At 32.8% G+C, this 22,140-nt stretch overlaps 2 protein-coding genes and 1 non-coding gene across 3 annotated transcripts; 1 reads left to right on the forward strand and 2 right to left on the reverse strand.

Annotated features, from left to right (window-relative positions):
• The first annotated feature begins 548 nt into the window (after window positions 1-548).
• On the forward strand, window positions 549-2,256 carry LOC115993997 (FCS-Like Zinc finger 5-like). The gene is made up of 2 exons (XM_031118000.1): window positions 549-1,176; window positions 1,861-2,256. Exons 1-2 carry the CDS (start codon window positions 782-784, stop codon window positions 2,030-2,032), a joined length of 567 nt encoding a protein of 188 aa, XP_030973860.1. The 5' UTR covers window positions 549-781; the 3' UTR covers window positions 2,033-2,256.
• A 9,630-nt stretch (window positions 2,257-11,886) lies between these two features.
• TRNAA-AGC lies at window positions 11,887-11,959 on the reverse strand. The gene has a single exon. It is a non-coding gene; the product is annotated as a tRNA-Ala (tRNA).
• A 4,383-nt stretch (window positions 11,960-16,342) lies between these two features.
• On the reverse strand, window positions 16,343-19,784 carry LOC115994814 (inositol-3-phosphate synthase). The gene is made up of 10 exons (XM_031119089.1): window positions 19,439-19,784; window positions 19,191-19,259; window positions 18,858-18,993; window positions 18,526-18,773; window positions 18,214-18,440; window positions 18,000-18,115; window positions 17,622-17,798; window positions 17,187-17,375; window positions 17,027-17,089; window positions 16,343-16,694 (listed from the first exon to the last, which is right to left on the reverse strand). The coding sequence occupies exons 1-10, from the start codon at window positions 19,624-19,626 to the stop codon at window positions 16,575-16,577; spliced, it is 1,533 nt and encodes a 510-aa protein (XP_030974949.1). The 5' UTR covers window positions 19,627-19,784; the 3' UTR covers window positions 16,343-16,574.
• Window positions 19,785-22,140: the final 2,356 nt, after the last annotated feature.

Raw genomic sequence — 22,140 nt, forward strand, 5'->3', positions numbered from 1 at the left:
TAGTAAATTTTTTGAACTTCCTTTGCTAAAAATTTGCACCCCTTCAACACTTTGTTACACTTTTAGTAAATTTGTTGAACTTCCTTTGCTAAAAACTTGCACCCCAAGTACCCTACCTACCATGTATAGCTAACTTCAAACATTTTTAGTGTCAATTTTTTTTTTTTTAAATGTAAGGAGAAAAGAGAGGAAGGAAGAAAAATGAAAAAAAATAAAAGTCCTATGCTCATAACACTTTCACAATAAATAGTGATAAGTTGTTACTAGTTATAGTTTGAGCACATCACTAAAATTACTTTTTTAGCCACTAATAATAACCCACTACTTAAAATTTTTTATGAAAGTAGCGTGAAAAAGTTGTGAACTTTAACATTTTTAAAATAAATATTAAAAAAAAGCAAAAAGAAATATATTAGAAAAATAAATGAGTAGTAAAAATGTGGAAGAAGCGTGACGTGGACATCTTGTACTTGGTGCCGCAAACAACGGCCCAGATTCGCTCTGAGCCCTTCTTATTTCGTTTATCTTCACGCCCACCTTCCATTCCATTCAAGTCTCACTCCCCACAGTCCATCCTCTCTCTCTCTCTCTCTCTCTCTATCTTTTTTTTCTCTGTGATATCAAAAATTGTTTCCATTTCAAATGGATTTGTTTCATAGCTATGATTAAATACTACAAAATCTAAAGCTATATTCATGTGCCAGTTAGTCTGTGTGTATGTTTCTTTGTACTCCATAATAGAGCTGTAGAGGCCAAGAAGAAGAAGAAGAAGATCAAGAAGATGTTGCTGGGAAAGCGTCCACGGCCTCCAATGAAGAGAACAACGAGCATGACTGGGATCACCGTGGATCCAAGCATGTTGGAACCCCAGGACCCGTCTGATCATCACCACCACCCCATGATCACAGACTCACCATCATCATCACTGCAGCCTCCAGCTGCTGATCAGACCATGAACATGAATATGAACACGAACATGATGAACTTTGCTCCAAATCCAAATGGATATGAGTACGAGTACGACAATCGCTTTGTAGCGATGGTGTCACCTAGAGGCACAATAAGCCATAGAACTAGAAGCAACTCTGGTGAATTCATGAACGACCCTCACTTTCTCCACACCTGTGGCCTCTGCAAACGCCGCCTCCCTCCTGGCAGAGACATCTACATGTATAGGTACAAATATATCAATCTCTCTTTTTTTACATAGCAAAAATGTTCATTGAGTTTGATTTTTGTAAAACTAATACTAGAATAACACAAATTAATTTTACTACATTAGTTTTGTTTTTGAAGTAAAATTTGTTAAAACTTTAATATTTTCATTTGCTTAATGTTTTTTTTTTTTTTTTTTATATATATAAACAAAGCTTTTAGTGCTATGGTGGTGGGGATCTTGTTTAAGAATTTCCATGTTCCTGGTTATATATGTGTAAACAAACCAAGCATAGGTAGCTCCTTAAATTTGTCCATGTCTTCCAATTGGTATACATGCAAATATTGTTTATGTTATCTGGAGGAGAATCTGATATAGTTGGTTTTGAATATAGCCTGAACTTGGGAATAATTCTATTTTTATTCTTAACTTCACAGCTGGAACCATTCTTTATAAATACATATATATTTGCTGGATCCAAAAACCAGCAAAGGATTACAAGTATATTTATTATAAATATTAATACTGTTGCTCCTCACGCTTCTCGAATCTCAAACTCTTTATTTATTTTTTCTATGTTTCTTCTATCTCTCTCTCTCTCTGAGTTTGGTTTCATAATTATATGCCAGAATTATATTATAAAGGATTCATGTTGGTTGCATTATTTTAATGATGAATTTTTTCTGGGTGAAAAATAATTACAGGGGGGATACAGCGTTTTGTAGCTTAGAGTGCAGGGAGCAACAAATGAAGCAAGATGAGAGAAAAGAGAAGTACAGGACTAGTGTGGCCTCAAAGAAAGAGGGGTCATCATCCACGGCATCCACGGCATCCACTAAGGCTTCAAGTAAAAGTGAGACTGTGGCCGCTGCTTAAAGGCTAATACACACTGTGTGCCAATAATGCAATGGTTGCTACTTACTATATGTGTAAAATTTTGTACAAAAAGGCTCAAATTAAGTGCTCTGTTTCTTTTAGGTTGATATGATGGGGGGAGGGGAAGGTGGGGTTTGAGCAAAGACATGAGCACAGCCAAAAATTGTCATTACCACTATATAATCACTTGAACGCCAATGAAATGATCTATTGTTGTGTGGATGCAAATGGAAAATTATTTTTTTTTCCCGTTTTTAGTCGCCAACAAATTTGTCACTCTTTAAAGAAAATATTTAACTGGAATAGAGAAGAAAATAGAGAATTTATTGAGGACTCGAGTACATTTAAAAAGATAGGTAACAAGGATGGGAAAATGGTTTTTTTTTACAACAATTTGACTAGAAGTATGCCAAGTTCATTGTGAATGATCCAACATCCATTACGCAGTCAAAAATCTAGTTTGCACTCGAACACTTTGGTACGATTACAAGTCCTCCTTTGCTTGCATTGGTTTGTAAAGTTGTACATGTTAAGCATTTGGGTCCAAACACCACATGGGGTGTGTTGTGTTTTATATATATATATATATATATATATATATATAATTATATTGTTGGGTAGGCGAATTTGAATCTTGTATGTTTTTATTAAAAAAACACTAAAATGTGCTAACAATTGCTCATTCTTTGTAACATAATTGAATAATTGAATGCAAAGGTTATTAAATCGTACATCAAAATTTACGACATTATTATTAATTAGTAAGTTACTTGTGCGATACATGGATAATGTTGTAATGTTTTATATAAAATGGTTTTGGAGAATGTTGTATTTGTATTATAGCAAAATTGTTATAGAACTTTAATAGTAATGAGTTCATCATAAAAAGAAATAATTATAAATTGCACACACATATCCATTATAATTATTCAATTGAAGTAATGAAAAAAAAAAAAAACCAACTTTGGAGGAATACTATAGAAAAAAAGTTGATATAGAATGTGTTTTCCTTTTTCTCCTTAATTCTAAAACAAAAAATACATATCCCAAACGCCATAGTCAATCACATCATTTACAAAACCCACAACATCCTGACCTTAACATCAAAATCATAATTACTGTTGTCACTCGATATAAAATGCAAGCCCCCCTTTCTTGGTTGTAACCAACTCACACGAGTTAGGATTAGATGAAACAACAATGTTAGAGTTAGGTAGGTGTCGTCGAAGGATTAAAGGTAAATGACATCATTTTTTGTCTATGTGTATTTGACACAGGATGACATGAAGGGCTATGAGTGGGTATATATAAAGGGGTAAAAGTGCAAGAGGTGAAAATGATGAATTAAAATGCGCAAAGAGTTTTGTGTGTATGTGTGAGAGATGAAAAGTCTTGAAACATTGAACTAAAAGACACAAAGAATATTTATTTTTTAATTAGAAAAGTCTTGAAACATTGAACCAAATGAAACAAAAAGTCAATATTTAACTTGTTCTTCTCTAGTACTTGAGAATATTTCAATTCTCTTTGCATAGAATACGCCACTTGGCAGAACCTCATACTTTCCCACATGAGGTCTCTATTTTTATATATATACATTGATTTGATTGAAAACTAGCTTTTACTGAAAACCCAAAAAAAATAAAAAATAAAAAAATCAAACCTGTGATATTTTGTAATAGATGGAACATAAAGTGGTACAAAAAAGAAAAAAAAAAAAAGCCATAAAGAGGATTTGCATTCCTTGAGAAGGCTTGAACCCTCCTTTCCCACTGTTAAATTATATATTAAAGAAAAATCCTAAAACATGTTTCATGTTTAACCACTAGTGTCTAGTTACACTGGACTCGTTGAAATTATAACATGTGTCCACTTTTAAACACATGTCACCATCTTAACGGGTCCAATGCACTGGACCTAAGCCTCACCCACGCATGAAATACTTCTCTACACTTGTTTTAAATTTTTATAGTTACGAATAATTTATGACATTGTTTCATTATGGTTGTTTTTAACCATTAAAAGTAGACCCCAATAGCTTTTTCTTTTTAGTGATAATTTGATCTTTTTACATCTTTTATACAATAACAAAATAAAAAAAAATAAAATAAAATAAAAGAAAACCATATCAATTAAGCTAACTAAAATTATTGTGAGCTCCACAATTTTATTATTGTGCAACTAATTGGCTGTTCTAGTAAAACTTGCCGAAAGTGATTTGAAAAAGAAAAAGGCAGTTCTAGAGAAGAAAAATATATATGAGAGAAGAGACCGAAGGTAAAATTTCCACACGTCAATTCAGCAAAAAGATAGGTAAACTTTATTTGCGGATCATTCTAGGAGTCTCGCTCTCGCTCTTGCACCTTTTTTTCTTCCAGGCAAGAAAAAACATGCCATTTACTAGTACTCTTTTAGCATTTCAATGGTCGTACATTGGTCTCTCCACTTGTAAAACTTTCACATTTACATTCACATTCACATTCCTACGTCGGTGATGCCCAAAATGCCAAAAATAATTCAGTATCAGCTTTATTATACCAATCTAAGGCCTACTTTTATAATCACAGTTCTTGCCCCTTAAAACAAAGGAGGACATGGTCCCATTTTTTGGCACTTTAATTTTCTTTCACTGGTTCTCCTCCAACCTTGATAAACTTGTTGGTACTTGCAAAATCTAGTGAAAGCTGCTTGTGGTCTAAAAACTAATAATAATGACCAGCTTAAGTTTATATATATATATATATATATATATATATATATATAATTAGGTTCAAGTTACACCTAATATAACTCTAAATAGTGTTACACTATCCAATAATTTGTTATTAAATTCATATTTTAAGAATCCCACCGTTGAATTATATGTTCTGTATGTGCTTAACATGCATGGCAATTTTTATGTCAATCGGATGTTATTTATTATGTGATCCAAAATATATAAATATATATATATATATATTTTTTTTTTTAAGAAGAAAATTTTTCTGAAATTTTTGTGTTTTTTGATTGGAGTAAGAAAGAGCTGAGGAATCTGTGGAAGTGTCAGATTGGCATGGACGTTCCCAATTAAAATTTGAAAGAGATTTTGATTTGGAGTTTTTTGTTGATTGATGTGGGATTATGGGTTGGTGTGTTTTGTTGCAAACTTCTAATGGGAATGGGACCCTTGAAAAGCACATAAAGTCCCCATCCTTTTTGTCACCAATTGGGACCACGCAATTGGGGCATCAAGATCAGATCTACCTCTAATTGTAAAATTGAAGTGCTAGTATTAATTACACCCACTTGATTCATAGTATCAAATGGTCCAAACTCAATTCATTTTTTAATTACGTTTCAATATATATTATTCCTAGTAAAAACTAGTACATGAAAATGATGAAATGGGTCCAAACTCAACCTGTGTTGTCGGTTCATATACTACTAGCTAAACTGGAGTAGGTCCCTGTAAATGATTCCAACCTACAAATTGGGTAGTGTCTTTAGTTGTGTTCATAAGATTTTGTTTAAAAGATAAGAACTACTATCATGAAGCAAATAGCCAAATAATCAAATTTTATCATTCTGTGCATCTATGACCAGAATAGGAAGAAAAAAAATGAGGTGTATCTATTATGACAAATCCACAGAATGCAAATTCTATCAACATTTTCATATGTGCACTATTGGCCATAGAATATGTGTTCATTGTAGGCCATACAGATTGGTGAAATTATTCGTGTATTTGAATTTTGACGTGTATTATATACCCTTTTATAGGAATGGACCTTACTTGGGACTTCCAAAAATAGAAACTATCCTCATTTGAGAATGATACATAAGGTGTGTTTGGATACTGCTTATTGCTAAAAATTAAAAATTTTTTGCTAAAAACACTGTAGCAAAATAATTTTTAAAGGTGTGAATAGTGCCGTGAGATCCAGTTTTAAAGTTAGATTTATGTTTTTTCGTACTTGTAGATCTCATGAACGGTGCATGGGACCCAACCAAAAAACGCAGACGCAATGCAGACGCGTTGAGTGATAATGTGAAAGTAAGACTATTCAAAATTTCAAACCAATTAATCCAACCCACCCAAATGACTCAAGCAAACCGATTTTGATTGGTTTCGCACATTTAGTTTGGATCAAAAGACATTTCCAGTAGAAAGATGGTTCCCTTCCTCCAACCAACTTCTTTCAAATGATCAAAACCTTTCCATGTTCAATTATATAAATTTTATTAGACATGGAGAGAATCTATTTTAGGGTTAAGATTTTATTTTTCAAAATCAAATAGTGTATAAAGTGCCACGTTATTTAAAATTGTAAATAACGTTACACTAGTTACACCTTCAGATTTGAAATATTTAATCTAAAATATATCAATTCTAAATATATATTTTAAAAAATCCCAATATAAATTGGGCGGCTACCATTGTGCATATTAATTCCTACAAAAATATCAATTCTATAGACAATTTTATTTCTCTTTAAATATTTCATAATAAAAAATTGGGTCTTGTCTTTTTCCCCCTTGATGTAAGGGCGTAAGGCCGTCCACATCCTTGCCAGGTTGCCATGGACAAACTATTCGGAACATCAAATTAAAATTGAATCCGTCCATTTCACCGTGGATTAGACATCTAACTAAAACTATTTAAACTTCTATAATCTATATTAATTATGAAGTATTTGTGTCTAAAAAAACAATAAAGGAATAATTTTAAATAAATGTACAGCCTAATAGCATAATTTAGAGATGTCATCACTTATTTATTTTTAGTTTCCTGTTTAATTGAATTCATAAGTGCCTATCTTGAGAATCAAACACAAGCATAAAGCACAAAATTTTTACAAATATATATATTTTATAATTGTTAATGCAATATGTTTGTAATCGGTGCATAAACAAATTAGTATGCATCACACTAACAAGTGGTGAAAAAGGCAGTGACAAAATGTGTTCCTAACCTTCCTCCAACAGATAAATAAACAAATACCATCATATAAAGCCAACCCCTAAAGTATGATTTCATATATAAAGTTAATTGAGCTTTCTCCAATAAATAAAGCATCATATAAAGCCAACCCCTAAAGTTTGATTTCATTATATAAAGTTTATTGAGTTTTCTCTGCATTGGTGAGACAGATTAAAGATAATGCCGCCTATTTTGATCGCACAGAACAGGTGTTAATAAAGTGAATGCTAATATTAGTTAAATATTAATCCAGCTCTAATCGAATCCTAATTTGTTTATTATTATTCCTTATTATCATTATGTTAATTGTTAAACAATGCTTATATGCAAAACAAACAAACAAAAAAAAGTGTTTTACAAACATATTATAAGGCTATAAGCCCAGTGGATTCAGTCAGTCCCTCTTGGGTCATACTTGACAGAGAACAAAATTAAACTTTTTTTTTCTTCGTTAAACTTACACACCATTACCAAAACTAGTTGATCATTTCTCTTTCAGTCCTTTTTTTTTTTGGTTATTTAAACTGCAAGTGAATCTTGAACATCAAAACTGCAAAGATTTATTAAGATTTTTTTTTTTTTTTTTTTTTTTGAGAAGCCTATTAAGAATTTTCTAATAGAGTCAATGGCCCTTCAGTTGAATTAGCCCACTAAATGGTCCAATTATGCAAGTCTTGTAATAAAATTTCTTTCCCCTCCTATTAAATTAGTAAAATTGCTGGGCCGTCCCTCCTATTTATATGGAGGTGACGTGTCCAGCCCAATTATTTAAAAACAATAAATAAAAGAAAAAAGAAAAAGGAAAGAGGAATAGCCTTTTGACATGGCAAGACAAAAGACTAGGAGCAAGTTCCTGTCATCTTTTGTTGTCTTTTTGAATCCACCGCCTGCATTTGAAAGTATCCTGGTATTTGATAAACTAGACTTGTATTGTTACAAACTTGTGAATTCCTAGTTTAATGCATTAATCATGGTTTACCAAAAAAAAAGACATGGCAAGAGAAGCTCATGTTGTTGTGTGGGCTCTGGAATCTTGAAAATGTTATCAATCACAAAAAATAATAATAACTAATATTTTTGCAGTAGCACTCATTATATTCTTGTCATATCAATTTATAACTTTTGTTCAATCAAAAAAAAAAAAAATTGTCAACTTTTGTAGTATTTCCTATCTTGGTAATTCTATGGCTTAGTCAAAAATAATAAATTTAAGGACACAACAATAATTTATAACAATTTCACAACATTTTTAAATTAGCCAACGACTTTACACATAGATCCAACATAATCTATAAATTGTTTTTTCTATGACCCATACATGAGGTGGTAGTCTAATTTAGAAATATAGTAAAATGTTGTTTTATACCTAAAATAAGTCAAATAGAAAATATTAGTTGTTTTTGACTATTAAGCAGCGGTTATATTTCTTTTGAAATTTTGTTCTAATGATTCCTCCTTGTGTGTGTGAGACATGACTACACTCATCTGAAAATTAATCAACCCAAAAAAAAACCCATGCTAGAAGAAAAATTTGATGGTTATTTTTTTACATGAATAAGAATTTCATTTTCTAATAAAGATAATTTATTAAAATCCTTGTCGGATTTGTAGTTTGCAATAACTTTTAGGTAAGATCCAAACTCACTCTTTGTTGATTTTGTTGGTTTCACAACATTTTTAAATTAGCCTACGACTTTACACACGGATCCACCATAATTTGCAATTTTTTTTGAGGTGGCAGTCTAATTTTAAAATATTGTGAATTTTTGTTGTGTTCCTAAAAGTCAATTAGAAAATATTAGTTTTTTTTTTTTTTTTTACTATTTAAGCAACGATTCTAATTCTTTCAAACTATTGTTCTAGTGATTCCTTCTTGTGTGTGTGAGACATGACTACACTCACCTGAAAATTAATCAACCCAAAAATCTTGTGCTAGAAAAAAAAATTGTAACATTCATTTTGCTACATGAATAAGAATTTCATTTCCTAATAAAATATAATTTATTAAAATCCTTGTTGGATTTGCAGTTTGCAATAACTTTTAGGTAAGATCCAAACTCACTATTTGTTGATTTTGTTGTTTTCATAACATTTTTAAATTAGCCTACGACTTTACACATGGATCCACCATAATTTGCATTTTTTTTTTTATAACACATGCATGAGGTGGTAGTCTAATTTAAAAATATTGTGAATTTTTGTTATGTCCCTAAAAGTCAATTAGAAAATATTAGGTTTTTTTTTTTTTAAACTATTTAAGCAATGATTCTAATTCTTTCAAAATATTGTTCTAATGATTCCTTCTTGTGTGTGTGAGACCTGACTACACTCACCTAAAAATTAATCAACCCAAAAAACCCGCGCTAGAATTTTTTTTTTTTTTTTTTTTTGTGATATTCATTTTTTTTTACATGAATAAGAATTTCATTTCCTAATAAAATGTAATTTATTAAAATCCTTGTTGGATTTTTAGTTTGCAATAACTTTTAGGTAAACTCCAAACTAACTCTTTGTTGATTTTGTTGGCATCAAACTATTAGGTGATGAAGTAATTCATTTCCTAATAAATATAATTTATTAAAATCCATTTTGAATTTGTAGTTTGCAATAACTTTTAGGTAAGATACAAACTCACTCTTTGTTGATTTTGTTGGCATCAAACTATTAGGTGATGAAGTAATTGCAATTTGTGAGCTAGTAATTATATTCATAATTATTGGGGGAAATAACACTTTGGGGAGATTTTTTTGAATACTTAATATAATATATAGAGAAACCACTTAACTCAAAGGTTTAAACCCAATGGGTATGAGCTCAATTATGATATATTAATCACTAATTTTTCTCATTAGTATCTAATGTGGGACTTTACTATTTAACCAACCATAGTACTTACATGTGAATATTCCAATTTCCAACAAAATAAATTCATATCTCTATCTTCTCTTCTTCTTCTTTTGAGAAAAAAAAAAGTATACCTCTATATAGAAAATATTAATTATAACCTTATTAATTCATTTTTGAATCAGTGGCAAATACTAGATTTATCCAGTTTTCCTATTATTTTTCTCTTCATATTTAAATGTTTCCCGTCTAAATTTCAATATCATGTTCTTGCGGATTGTTGTTTTTTGTGTGTGTGTGTGTGTGTTGGTGATTGTACTTTGTTAATTTTACTCAATGTATATCATTGAATTTGTTTAAAAAAAGAAAGGGAAATATTTTTGTTGCTCCTAAATTTCTCCTCATCTTTATTGAAGAATGTATTATCTATACTACTATTTAAGGGGCTTCCCCTATTTGGATTCCACATTTTTCATACCTAAGATACCCTCATCATACCCACTTACAAGTTTTCAACTACCAGGGATAGATATGTAAATTAAAACTTTTACATTTTAAAACCACAAACTCACGTATGTTTTGCAGTTTCTATCTCACTTTCTCTCTCTCATTTTTCTTCAGATTGCAGATATTTCAGGTTCTATTTTTTGCAAGTTCTTCTTTATTATCTTTTCTTTTCTTTGAGTTCTACTTTTTTTTTTTCTTATATGTATCATGTTAACTCTTTTTTTTTTTTTTTTTTTTTTTTTTTTTTTTTTTAAATGTAATTTTGAAATAAATGGTTCCTTCATATACTCTACCATTGTACTTCTTAATGAATTGTCATTTCATGTTGTAGGTATTGTGATCCAAAGACAGGGATGCCTTATGCTACAAAAGAAGCATTCAAAATCATTCGTAAACAGTTAAATAGTATGGCTTCTCTTACCTCCTTTAATAGCCTTTGTTTACATTATATTTAAAAAATTTGAATTGAAATAAAAATAGTTTCATATAAATGATCATTTACTATTTTCTTCTCCTTCCTCACTTCACTTCATTTTTTTTTTTCCTTCTTCATATATATATAAATATATATATATATATTTTACCATCATTGTGTATGTTTTGGCGTTAAATTTTTTTATTTAGGTATGTAGCAACCTTGAGTTCTACTTATATATATATATATATATATATGTATCACGTTAACTCTCTCTCTTTTTTTTCTTTTCTTTTCTCTTTTTTTTTTTTTTAATTTAAATTTGAAGAAACCACTTAACTCAAAGGTTTAAACCCAATGGGTATGAGCTCAATTATGATATATTAATCACTAATTTTTCTCATTAGTATCTAATGTGGGACTTTACTATTTAACCAACCATAGTACTTACATGTGAATATTCCAATTTCCAACAAAATAAATTCATATCTCTATCTTCTCTTCTTCTTCTTTTGAGAAAAAAAAAAGTATACCTCTATATAGAAAATATTAATTATAACCTTATTAATTCATTTTTGAATCAGTGGCAAATACTAGATTTATCCAGTTTTCCTATTATTTTTCTCTTCATATTTAAATGTTTCCCGTCTAAATTTCAATATCATGTTCTTGCGGATTGTTGTTTTTTGTGTGTGTGTGTGTGTGTGTTGGTGATTGTACTTTGTTAATTTTACTCAATGTATATCATTGAATTTGTTTAAAAAAAGAAAGGGAAATATTTTTGTTGCTCCTAAATTTCTCCTCATCTTTATTGAAGAATGTATTATTAGTAAATTATTGGGCTTATATATTTTATGCATGCCATAATAATGAAAGCTCATTCTCATAAACTCCCTAACCTAGTCGGCTAGTTGTAATATCCTGCAGAGAACCACATATTCACATGGGCCTGCAGGTTCTTCTATGGCCCTGCTACGATACATTGAGCATATAGTTTTAATCTTTGATTTGGGTCCACTGACATAGGCCTAACCCATTTAGTTTTAAAAACAGTTCAACACCACCCAAAAATAAAACGTGAAAACGACATTGCGTTTAAGCTCTAAAATTAAATTGAATAAAAATAAGTGGAGAAGTGGGGTATCGATCCCCATACCTCTCGCATGCTAAGCGAGCGCTCTACCATCTGAGCTACATCCCCTTTCGTTTATTTCGTTGTTTGTTAAAAAATATATTTTACTATTTTTTCGAACGTTCTACGATTTCTATTCCTATCTTTTCTTCGTTCATTGAACTATTGGGTTAAAGATATGAGTCTTAAAAACTTACCGCAAATCCGATTACTCCCTCTCTTTGCATCCCAAAAAATAAAAAACACTTTGTATCTTTGTGATAGCTTTTATCTTTCTATTTATTTATTGGCAATTATGCTCACTGATCTACTTTTTCACATTCACTTTCATGTTTCATGTTTTAAATATGAACACTTTCTTTTTATCTTTCAAAACTTCTATGTATTGTGCATCACTTATGAATATTGTGTAAAATAATGAGTAAAAGAGAATATTTTTTCAAATTTATTTTGTAGTAAAAAGAATGATGCATCAAGCCATCCCATGACAAATGAAATGGACCCATTTGCATTCTTTGTTTTCATTAATAAATAAGTTATAATGAGTGTACCAAGGGTCGGGAAACTTGTTATTTATTTTGTTTGGACTGATATTAAGGGTTTGTTTATTTGGATGTGAAATATGGTGAATGGAAAATTTTGGAGAGAAAATGGGAATGAAAATTTTATTGAAATGTGTTTGGTTGAATGAGGATAAAGGAAAATAAATTATGAGGCCCAGGTATTTTCTTTTCAGACTTACCAAAAAGTTCTCTCTAAAATAGGGGGAAATTACGCTTTACCACTCTAAACTATCCACTAAATTACACTTTGCACCCTAAACTATCTGATTGCACACTTTGCACCCTAAACTATCACACTTATCACGCTTTGCACCCCGGTGTTATTTTTCTGTTATATTTAACAGAATCTTGTTGCATGTGACAAGCACATGCTTCTTACTTAGGTGAAACAAAATTAAAAGACTAAAATACCCTTCTCAAGATTAATTAAAACAAAACCTAAATTTTTCCACATCTCCCTCTATCTCACGTGGGGCCATCCTCTTCATTTGCACTGTTTCTAAAAAAAAAATAAATGCAGCTTCATGCAGCTTTAGAGTTTCTCTTGTATCTTCCTTGGCCATTAACAAAGTTCAAATCTTCTATTAAAGGTTAGCAAAATCAAAATGCACGGATGTGATTTTGAGAAACACAAAGTCTCAAATTCACGGATGTAATTCTTGACTGATTTTTTTTTTTTTTTTCTTTTTATCGTTCTCTTCTTGACTGATTTTGAGAAACACAAAGTCCCAAACACAAAGTCCTCGTACCTGCTTTAGCATAAGTCTCCCCCACAAGGGCCACCACCACCAAATAAATAATATAAAAAAACATAATAATAATAAAATAAAATGTAATATCTGATCACAATGCAGAAATGCTTTGAATTCCACAAATTGCAAATCAAATATCTGCAAATATCTGAGAATTTACCACCTGTCACAAATTGCTAAATTGTATGATACAATACCATGGCCTTAATAAGTGTACAAATAACATGCAAATTATTGCTGGAAAGCAAAAATTAGGTTTTGTTTTAATTAATCTTGAGAAGGGTATTTTAGTCTTTTAATTTTGTTTCACTTAAGTAAGAAGCATGTGCTTGTCACATGCAACAAGATTCTGTTAAATATAATAGAAAAATAACACCGGGGTGCAAAGCGTGATAAGTGTGATAGTTTAGGGTGCAAAGTGTGCAGTCAGATAGTTTAGGGTGCAAAGTGTAATCTAGTGGATAGTTTAGGGTGGTAAAGTGTAATTTCCCCCTAAAATAGAGAGAAAACTCTAGAGAAATTGAGCATCTTTTATTGGACAAAAATGCCCATGTTCCATTGCACCTTCACTGACGTTGTTTTATTCATACTTTGCTTTATTCATACTTTTTTTTTTTCTTTTTTTCCTAGGTTGCCTGCCTCTTTTTTTTTTTTTTTTTTTTTTTTTTTTTTTTTTTTTTTTTTTTTTTAACTGGGCAGGCGTTGCCTGCCTCTTTTTTTCTTCTTTTTTACTTTTGATTTACTGGGCAGCGTTGCCTGCCTCCCCATTTTTTTTTCTTTTGATTTACTGGGCAGACTTGTCCAGTATTTTATTTTATTTTATTTTTGATTTCTTTTGTGTTTTTTTTTTTAGATGTGATTTTTTTTATGGACATGATTTTTATTTTTTAATAAATTTAGGTGATTGATTTTTTTTTTAATCACTTTTTTGGTTTAATTGGGCATAATTTTTTAGTAAGGGTATATGCGTAAATTTATACAAACTTACTTTTTCTATCCCTCTATTTTTCCACTCTCAATCAAACAAAAATGAGAGAAATTAAAAATTTTTCTATCCGACCACTTTTTCATCTTCTTACTATTTTTTATCCTCTTATTTTTCCACCCCTCTAACCAAACCGACCCTAAAAGGATGGCAGGAAGTGCTGGTTAAAGAAATTTTCGTGACATTAATGCAGTCGGTAGGAAAAGGAGATAAATAGGTGGACCTCAATTTCGGTGTTGTCTTTACTCTTCCCGTTCCAAAACATCAGTGTTCATTGACAATAACATCATAACCCTATCAACAGAAAAGAATTATAGTTCACATAACTGAATCTCGTAGTCATACTCATATGCTTACTAAACATGATATATAGCATCTTGCATGTGGAAGGTTCGCCTATAAATTATAGGGTTCCTTTACATAAATGTATTGGCCTCCCTTGACAGTGAGTGCATGATAGATCATTAGATGCCCCCCACCTTAAGTGAAAAAGCTTTAAAAGGAAGTAATTCTTTTTTACCTTTTTTTTTTTTTCACAATTATTGATGTGACATATGGTAATAAAAGTGTAATAAAAATGGTATTAGCTCAAATACTGCATTGCTTTGTTGCGAAATTTTGACCTCTTAAAAGTTCAATCATTACAACTTCAAGTCATAATTTCAATTCATTTTTGGCGTGTGTGTAATAAACACTACTCTTTCAGTTCATTTTTTATGTGGGTAAAGTATGTGGTTAGTATATGTGTAACAAACGGCTTTATATAAAATAAAGATGATTTTAGTTTCACTTATCACCCTAACAAGTTATGAAAAGAAAATATAAATCCTATTTGGACCATGCTTTATTTTGATATTCCTTCCACAGGATAAAATACACCTACTCAATTTATGGGGAATCATGTTTGTTACTTTGAATCCCAGCACTAAATGTGAATCCTTACCAAGTAGAAATCGACGAAAGCCCGAATTGCTTCACTTGCTATCTTAAATAATTGTATGATTGATAGAATTGCTTATTGAGTATGAACAGGGCTTATGACCAACTATTTGGTAAAACAAGAAACCATGTCTATGAAAAGAAATCCTCTTGGCATATACAGAACCACTGGGCTTTGTTTTGACTCAAGATGGTTGTAGGCCGAGATTGCCTAAGATTTATAAACCTCCACCATCTCCAGCATTCTTTGCCACCCTCCACTCAAAGCTAAGCTATGGTTAGCAGGAACTAGCGTCGAGAAGTATGTAGCAATATATCATCATAGAATTTCAATAATTCAATATCAACGGTAATAGAAAAATTCTAGGGACACTAACAGCCCTAGCTCCACACCCAATTCAACAATCTGTTTAAGTGTCATTCTGTGACTAGTCTCCTAAATATTTTTATTATTATTAAATTCTTATGGTAGTCCTATGTGTAAGCGTTGAAATTCATTACAAAATGACACCCAAGCAAGTTGTGAAATTGATTGTACTCGTAAGCACTTTCATTATAATAAGATATCTCAGGTATTATTGAATACATTTGTGAATCTAAGCCCTTCGAAAATGCCAATGTACCAAAATATATGAGCACCCCACATATTTGAGTACACTACATTAATGGAGCTTTAGAAAAATGATGGAACCAATAATTCAATATCAACGGTAATGGAAAAATGCAAGGGACACTAACAGTCCTAACTCCACACCCAAATCGACAACCTGTATAAGTGTCATTTTGTGACTAGTGCTCATAAATTTTTTATTATTATTAAGTTCTTGTGGTGGTTCTGTGTGTAAATGCTGAAATTCAATCACAAATTGCACCCAACCAAGTTGCGAAATTGATTGTGCTTATAGGCACTTAGACGGTAATAGAATATCTCAGGTATTGTTAAGTACATTTGTGGACCTAAGCCCTTCAGATGTGCCAATGTACCAGAATATATGAGCACCCCAAGTATTTGAGTACACTATTAATTGAGCTTTAGAGCGATGATGGGACCAATAAAACTTTTACTCTTTCCTTTAGCCCTCCCAATAATGGTGCATCAACTCAAGGAAGCATCAAGTATGCCATGTTGGCATAGAGAGCCATTAATCTTTTGTTTTCTTGTTGATAGAAATTCAGCCCATGGTAAAGTAATATTATTGCACACATATGGCACTAGACAATTCTGCAGGATATATTATACTAAACCTTTTATAAAATTATCTAGTTCCATTCCAGAAATGAACTGAGCAAACAGAATCACAATTGAGAAGCTTTACAAAACATAAACTGGAAACTTTAAACATTGAATGCTACTAACAACCCTATCACACCAACATCAACATGAGACATAGACTTAGGGGGATAATTCTTGAACACTATTAGAGCCAATCTTCCCTTCCTCTTATTCACTTATATTCCAAAATCATGTTGTTCTCTGGAGCCAATCCAACGCAAGCCCTCAGAATGTTCTCAAGCATAGCTCGCTGCTTTGCAAGTGCATTCACCACAGGCGTGCCCGGTGGAACCTGTTACCATCAATCCAACATCATTATTAACTAGTGCATTGCTTGTCGCTTGGTGATAAAAGTTAAATGATTACAATCCATGGATCATATGATACCAAGTACACATTATTGTGACATTGGGACCGCAACTTTATTTTGTTCTATCACTTTCCCTCACTTTCATTGTGAACCCAGTGAGAGGTGGTCAAAGTTCACACCAAGTACTTGAGCTTCAAAATCCCATTTGACTTTTTATTTTTATCTTTCAATTTTTTTTACACTTGGTTTATAACTTCTAAATGCACATGGAAAACATATACAATCTTCAATTTTTGAGGTAGAATTAGACTTACAAGAGGGGCCTTGGTAAGGTAGCTGAGAATAGTAGCCACAGGGTGGAATGAGTGAAACTTGCCCTGCAAAATGTTAACATTTCGTGTCACACACTAATATATTTGAGTTTGTGTGGTGTAGTGGGGTGCTAAATTAGCTAAAGTTTATTGACAAACAGACCTCTCCTTCCGCTTTGAGCTGGATACGGGAGCTGAGCTCAGCAAGAAGCACCAAATCTAGGATGATGGGTGCAGCCAACAAGGAGTCCTCGCAAGTGTTGTGTAACACTATGGTATTCGTCCCTCCCATGAATATTTCTGAGGTGTACTCATCCATGGCTCTCTTGCTATCCCCCACGTATGGCACATACTATAAAACAAGCCACATATCACCATAAGCGTGTGAGAACCGAGGTAGAACAAAGCCACAGAGTGAGTGTGACAAGAGTAAATTACTAAACTACAACGCAATTTTCATGACTTTTTTCACAACAGTTGATATGATTCGTTATGATTGAAACAATATCACTTCATCTACCACTGATACTTTTATCATATATCAATCACAATCAGGAAAAAAAAATATTGTATTCTAGACTTATTGTCACTAAATTACCTTGATGACCACGACATGGTCAGGATGCTCCCCAGGCTCATAAAGGATAGAGTTGCTAGAGACCATGTCATCAACAACGTTGCTTTTGGAGATTTCTTTGGAGCGGAAGGTTTGTGGGGCAGAGAGGTTCATGCCATCGTTGTTTCCCAAGTGGTTGTAGCTCACTATGGATGTTGGCTGTCACAACCATCACATATAAAAATTTAGAAAAATAAATTCTACAAGTGGAATATTTAAACTTTTTGCCAGCCATAAAATACTAGAATATCATGTCATCACGTTAAAAGCAAAATCTTGTTAGTTAGTAACTTATTAGTATACCCATCAAAATGATTAAGAAGGAAAAGAAATTAAAAGATAGATTTGCTATTTGTATACCTTGATACCAGCCCCAACAAGGAAATCTACCAACACAGATTTCATCTTGGTCTGACCACTTTTGAAGTCATCCCCACCAATCAAACTGTTCCTCTTAATAGCCAAGTCAATCAGTCCTGAAAATGATAAAAGCAACATTACAAACTTGATTACAATGAACTTAATAAGGAAAAAAAATAAATAAATAAATAAAAAGACTAGTGAGCTTAAAAACCTGGAACAAAAGTGTTCTGAGGGCTTCCATTGATGAAAGGAATATTTTCATAAACACAAGCCAAGGCATACAAGGTGGAAGGAGATATCTCAGCCTCATTCTTCTCCACAGAAGCCAAGAGGCTCTCCTCTGTATCATTTAGCCCCACAATCACGTTACTGTACCTCTCTGTGTTAGCAGTCCACAGCACTACCACCTTATCTACCTTGGTTGCCTCCTTGAACTCCCTAATTAGCACATTCATATAGTAATAAGCACCAAACCAATTGAAACAATTACCAGAACAACATAGGATGATAGGAATAGGACTACCTAATATCTTTAATAATTTGTTGGACTTGTTCTTTCTTGGTCCCTTTGATCACGTTGTTGGCACGTGAACCTTGGTTAGCAGCAATGAAATCAGGGTCGAAGATTCCAGGGAGTGGGACCATAGACTCCATGTAGGGCCTCAATTGCTTCTGCAAATCAATGTCCAGGACCTTGGCCCTGGCCATAGCATCTGCTAGGTTCATGTCACTGATATCCCAACCCCCAAACACAATGTCATCTGGGTTCACCTGGATTGTACATAAAAATTTAATTCTAACACCATTTAATTACAGATTTAATTACAGTGATTAAATGAGAGAAAGTTTGGGTACCATTGGGAGCAAGCTCTTGAAAGGCGCATAGATCTCCTCTCCATGGAAAGACCCAACACGAATTGTTGAGGCTTGGGTCAGTGAGCCAAAATAATTGGCTTGTTGCACTTTGTCCTTGGTGGCCCAGGAGATTCCTCTGAAGATTATTCAAGATCAAGATCCACATCTTGGAAATTAATTTAAAATATATATATATATATATATATTCGATCTAGAACAATCATATTTAAATAAAGAATATTTTGCTTTTGCATATTCAAATCGTACCCACCAATAACATAACTTTGATTTTAATTCTGAAACAGTATAATAATAAAAAGAGAAGGAACTCACTCTCGATTGGCAATTACACCAGCGGTGAGAGTTGAACCGTTGTTTCCTCCCCATCCCACAAGCATAACCCTACCAAAGTGAAAGATTATGATTTGTGAATACGAAATTATGAAGCAAAGAAATGAAAAGGAAATTCAAAATGACGAGGCTGACCCAGAAAAATGGGTAAAAAACCAATCTTGAAAATGTCTTTCTTTCTTTCATTTTTTTTCTAAAAATAAAGAAGAGAGGAGGATTTAGATGCAAACCCAAGTTTAGGGACATGGATATCAGTCTTGAATTCGTATTTTACAGTTTTGGGCTTGACAATCCACTGATAAGTCCCATTCCTGTTCTCATGAACAAGCTCGGTGGTGTCGTAATTGTACACAGAGTGAATCTCATTCTCTGTGTACTTAACATTAGGACTCTCTACCTTAAAGCTCTCAATGAACATGGTTTTTTTTTTGGGGGGGGTTAAATGGAGGTGAACTAACTAAACAAAAGTGAACCAAAGGGACTTTGTTATAAACGAGGTAGAGAAGAAAAAAAGAAAGTTTTGTGTGCCTCTCTTTCCTCTCTCTCTCACTCCTACACCAGTTCGCTCCTTCCACTTGCTCCAATGAAGCGTATATATAGATAAAATTTTGAAACTGTAGTTAACGTGGCGAGTTTTGAGAGGCCAATGGGTCCCGCTGGTAGAGATTGGCCATGGAAAAAAAACACATCCTTTCCTTTCTCCTGTGTTTTTTTATTTTTTTTTCTTTTTTTTAGATACATGTTAATTTATCACGGAAAATGCTATGATCATAATTTTTACAATAATATTTGCAACAGCTTGTCACATGAGTCCATTTGTGAATAATGGAAAAAAAATAGGTACATGTGGGTCCATAAATTTACCCCACATATCACCATAAAACAAAATTGCAGTAAAAATTGTCCCATCATTCCTTAATTCGCAAACACATTTTCTTAGCGTTCATTCATAGTTTTGTTAGAGCATCCATAGCAGATGTTCTATAAAAAAAATGTCATTTTGACATATCAAAACCTTAATTTATTATTTTATCATGTCATTTTACAATATCTTATTTATCAAATATTTTGTCATTCAATTCTATATATTAAAATAATATTTACTACATATTAAAATAATATATTAACTCCTCCCATCATCATCATCAAACACAACAACAACAACAACAACAGTAGAGAAATGAAAAAAGAAATGAAAGAGAGAGAAGAGAGAAAGTCAAAAAGGATGAAAGAGAAATGAATAAAAAACTCTTCTTCTTTTTTAGCATTCTTGTTCGTACCATTCCAAAATGGAACGGTACTGTTCACATGTGGCAAAAATTATGAGATTTGGAACATCTTATAAAGGGGTTTTTTTGTGTTTGATGTGTCAAATGTGTCAAATATTTGGCATTTGGCACATCTACTGTGGATGCTCTTAGAGCATTCTCATCAAGTGTGCCAAATGCCAAATATTTGGCATTTGACACACCAAACACCAAAAATCCTCTCTCATGAGGTATGCCAAATGCCAAAACATTTGGCACATATGAACAATTCTGTTCTAAAAATAGAATGGTACAACCCGAAATGCTATATGCAAAAATTAATTTTTTAATGATTTTCTCTCTCCTTTTTTTTCTCTCTCTCTCGTCCGCCTGCCTCACTTTTCTCTCAGCCTTCCTCTCTCTCCTCTCTCTCTCTCTCTCTCTCTCTATCTCAGCCTCTTTCACAATTTGCCACAATGATCTCTCCACCTGCAGCTCACCTCCTCGACTTGCCAAGCAGCTCGCCTCTCCTTCGGCACCAATGCCACTTGCCTCCACCGATGCTACTCGCCAAGCAGCTTGCTTCACCTCCGCCGATGTCGCTCCAAGCAATCTGTCTTTGCCGAAATTTGCCTGATCTCACTAAGATCCGATTCCCCTTATTTGTTTGGATTGTTTATGGTTGATTTTGGGGGTTGGATTTGGTTTGAGAAATTGGATTGGAGGATAACAATGATTTGGGATTGGATTGTTTGATTTGGGATGGGTTTTGAGGTTTGTGAATGTGGTGGGTTATTATGGTGTTTTTTTTTTTTTTTTTTTTAAGGTAGCATTGGTGGATGTGGGTTTGTGCCGGTGGTGGCTGTCGATATTGTTGCGGCAGTGGTTGTTGGTGGCCATTGTTGAGGCTGTGGTGGTGGTGGTTGTGCCGTTGTTGCTGGTGTTGTTGTTGTTGACGATGGGAGGAATTAATATATTATTTTAATGTATAGAATTGAAGAATAGAACATCTGATAAATGAGATATTGTAAAATAATGTGGTAAAATGATAAAGTAGATTTTTGATATGTCAAAATGACATTTTTTATGAGAAAATTGATGAGAATGCTCTATGAGTTTTAATCATGGATGGAGGTAAACTTTGGCATTTTTGGGGGGGGGGGGGCAATGGCACCCCCTAATTTTTTTTTTTAATAAAAAATATTAGTATATATATATATGTAGGGACACGATTTTTAATGACCCAAAGGTGACTTTGGGCTCGTATGTAAAAGGCCCGAACAATATGATTTGTAGAGAGTGGGTTTGAAAAGGCTAGACCTTGGTCGTTGGGTAACGGTTTAGTCAGGATTTTCATGGAAGCCCATTCGAAGGTGGATTTGGCCTGTATGTCTAAGCCTTACACAGATGTGGTGTGAGGATCTATCTCCTCGGAATTAGTCCGAGGAGCGTCTCGCCCTCGCCGTCCTTTTTTATGAGTTCGTCCTCCCCCTTTTCTCTGGTTCCTGGGAAGATCCCCCCTTGTCAATGCAACAAACTTCCCTTTTATACTAGTATTTCCTTCCCATTCTTCACCTACGTGTCCGTTTCTCCTTATTCGGGGTGGTTACTCGTCTTGTCAATCCTCACATCAGAGTGGTTGGGAAAAGCTAGACAGCATGGTATGAGTATGGGTTTGTCAGGCG

Source organism: Quercus lobata, chromosome 6 (assembly GCF_001633185.2).
Source record: "Quercus lobata isolate SW786 chromosome 6, ValleyOak3.0 Primary Assembly, whole genome shotgun sequence".
Lineage (NCBI taxonomy): Eukaryota > Viridiplantae > Streptophyta > Magnoliopsida > Fagales > Fagaceae > Quercus > Quercus lobata.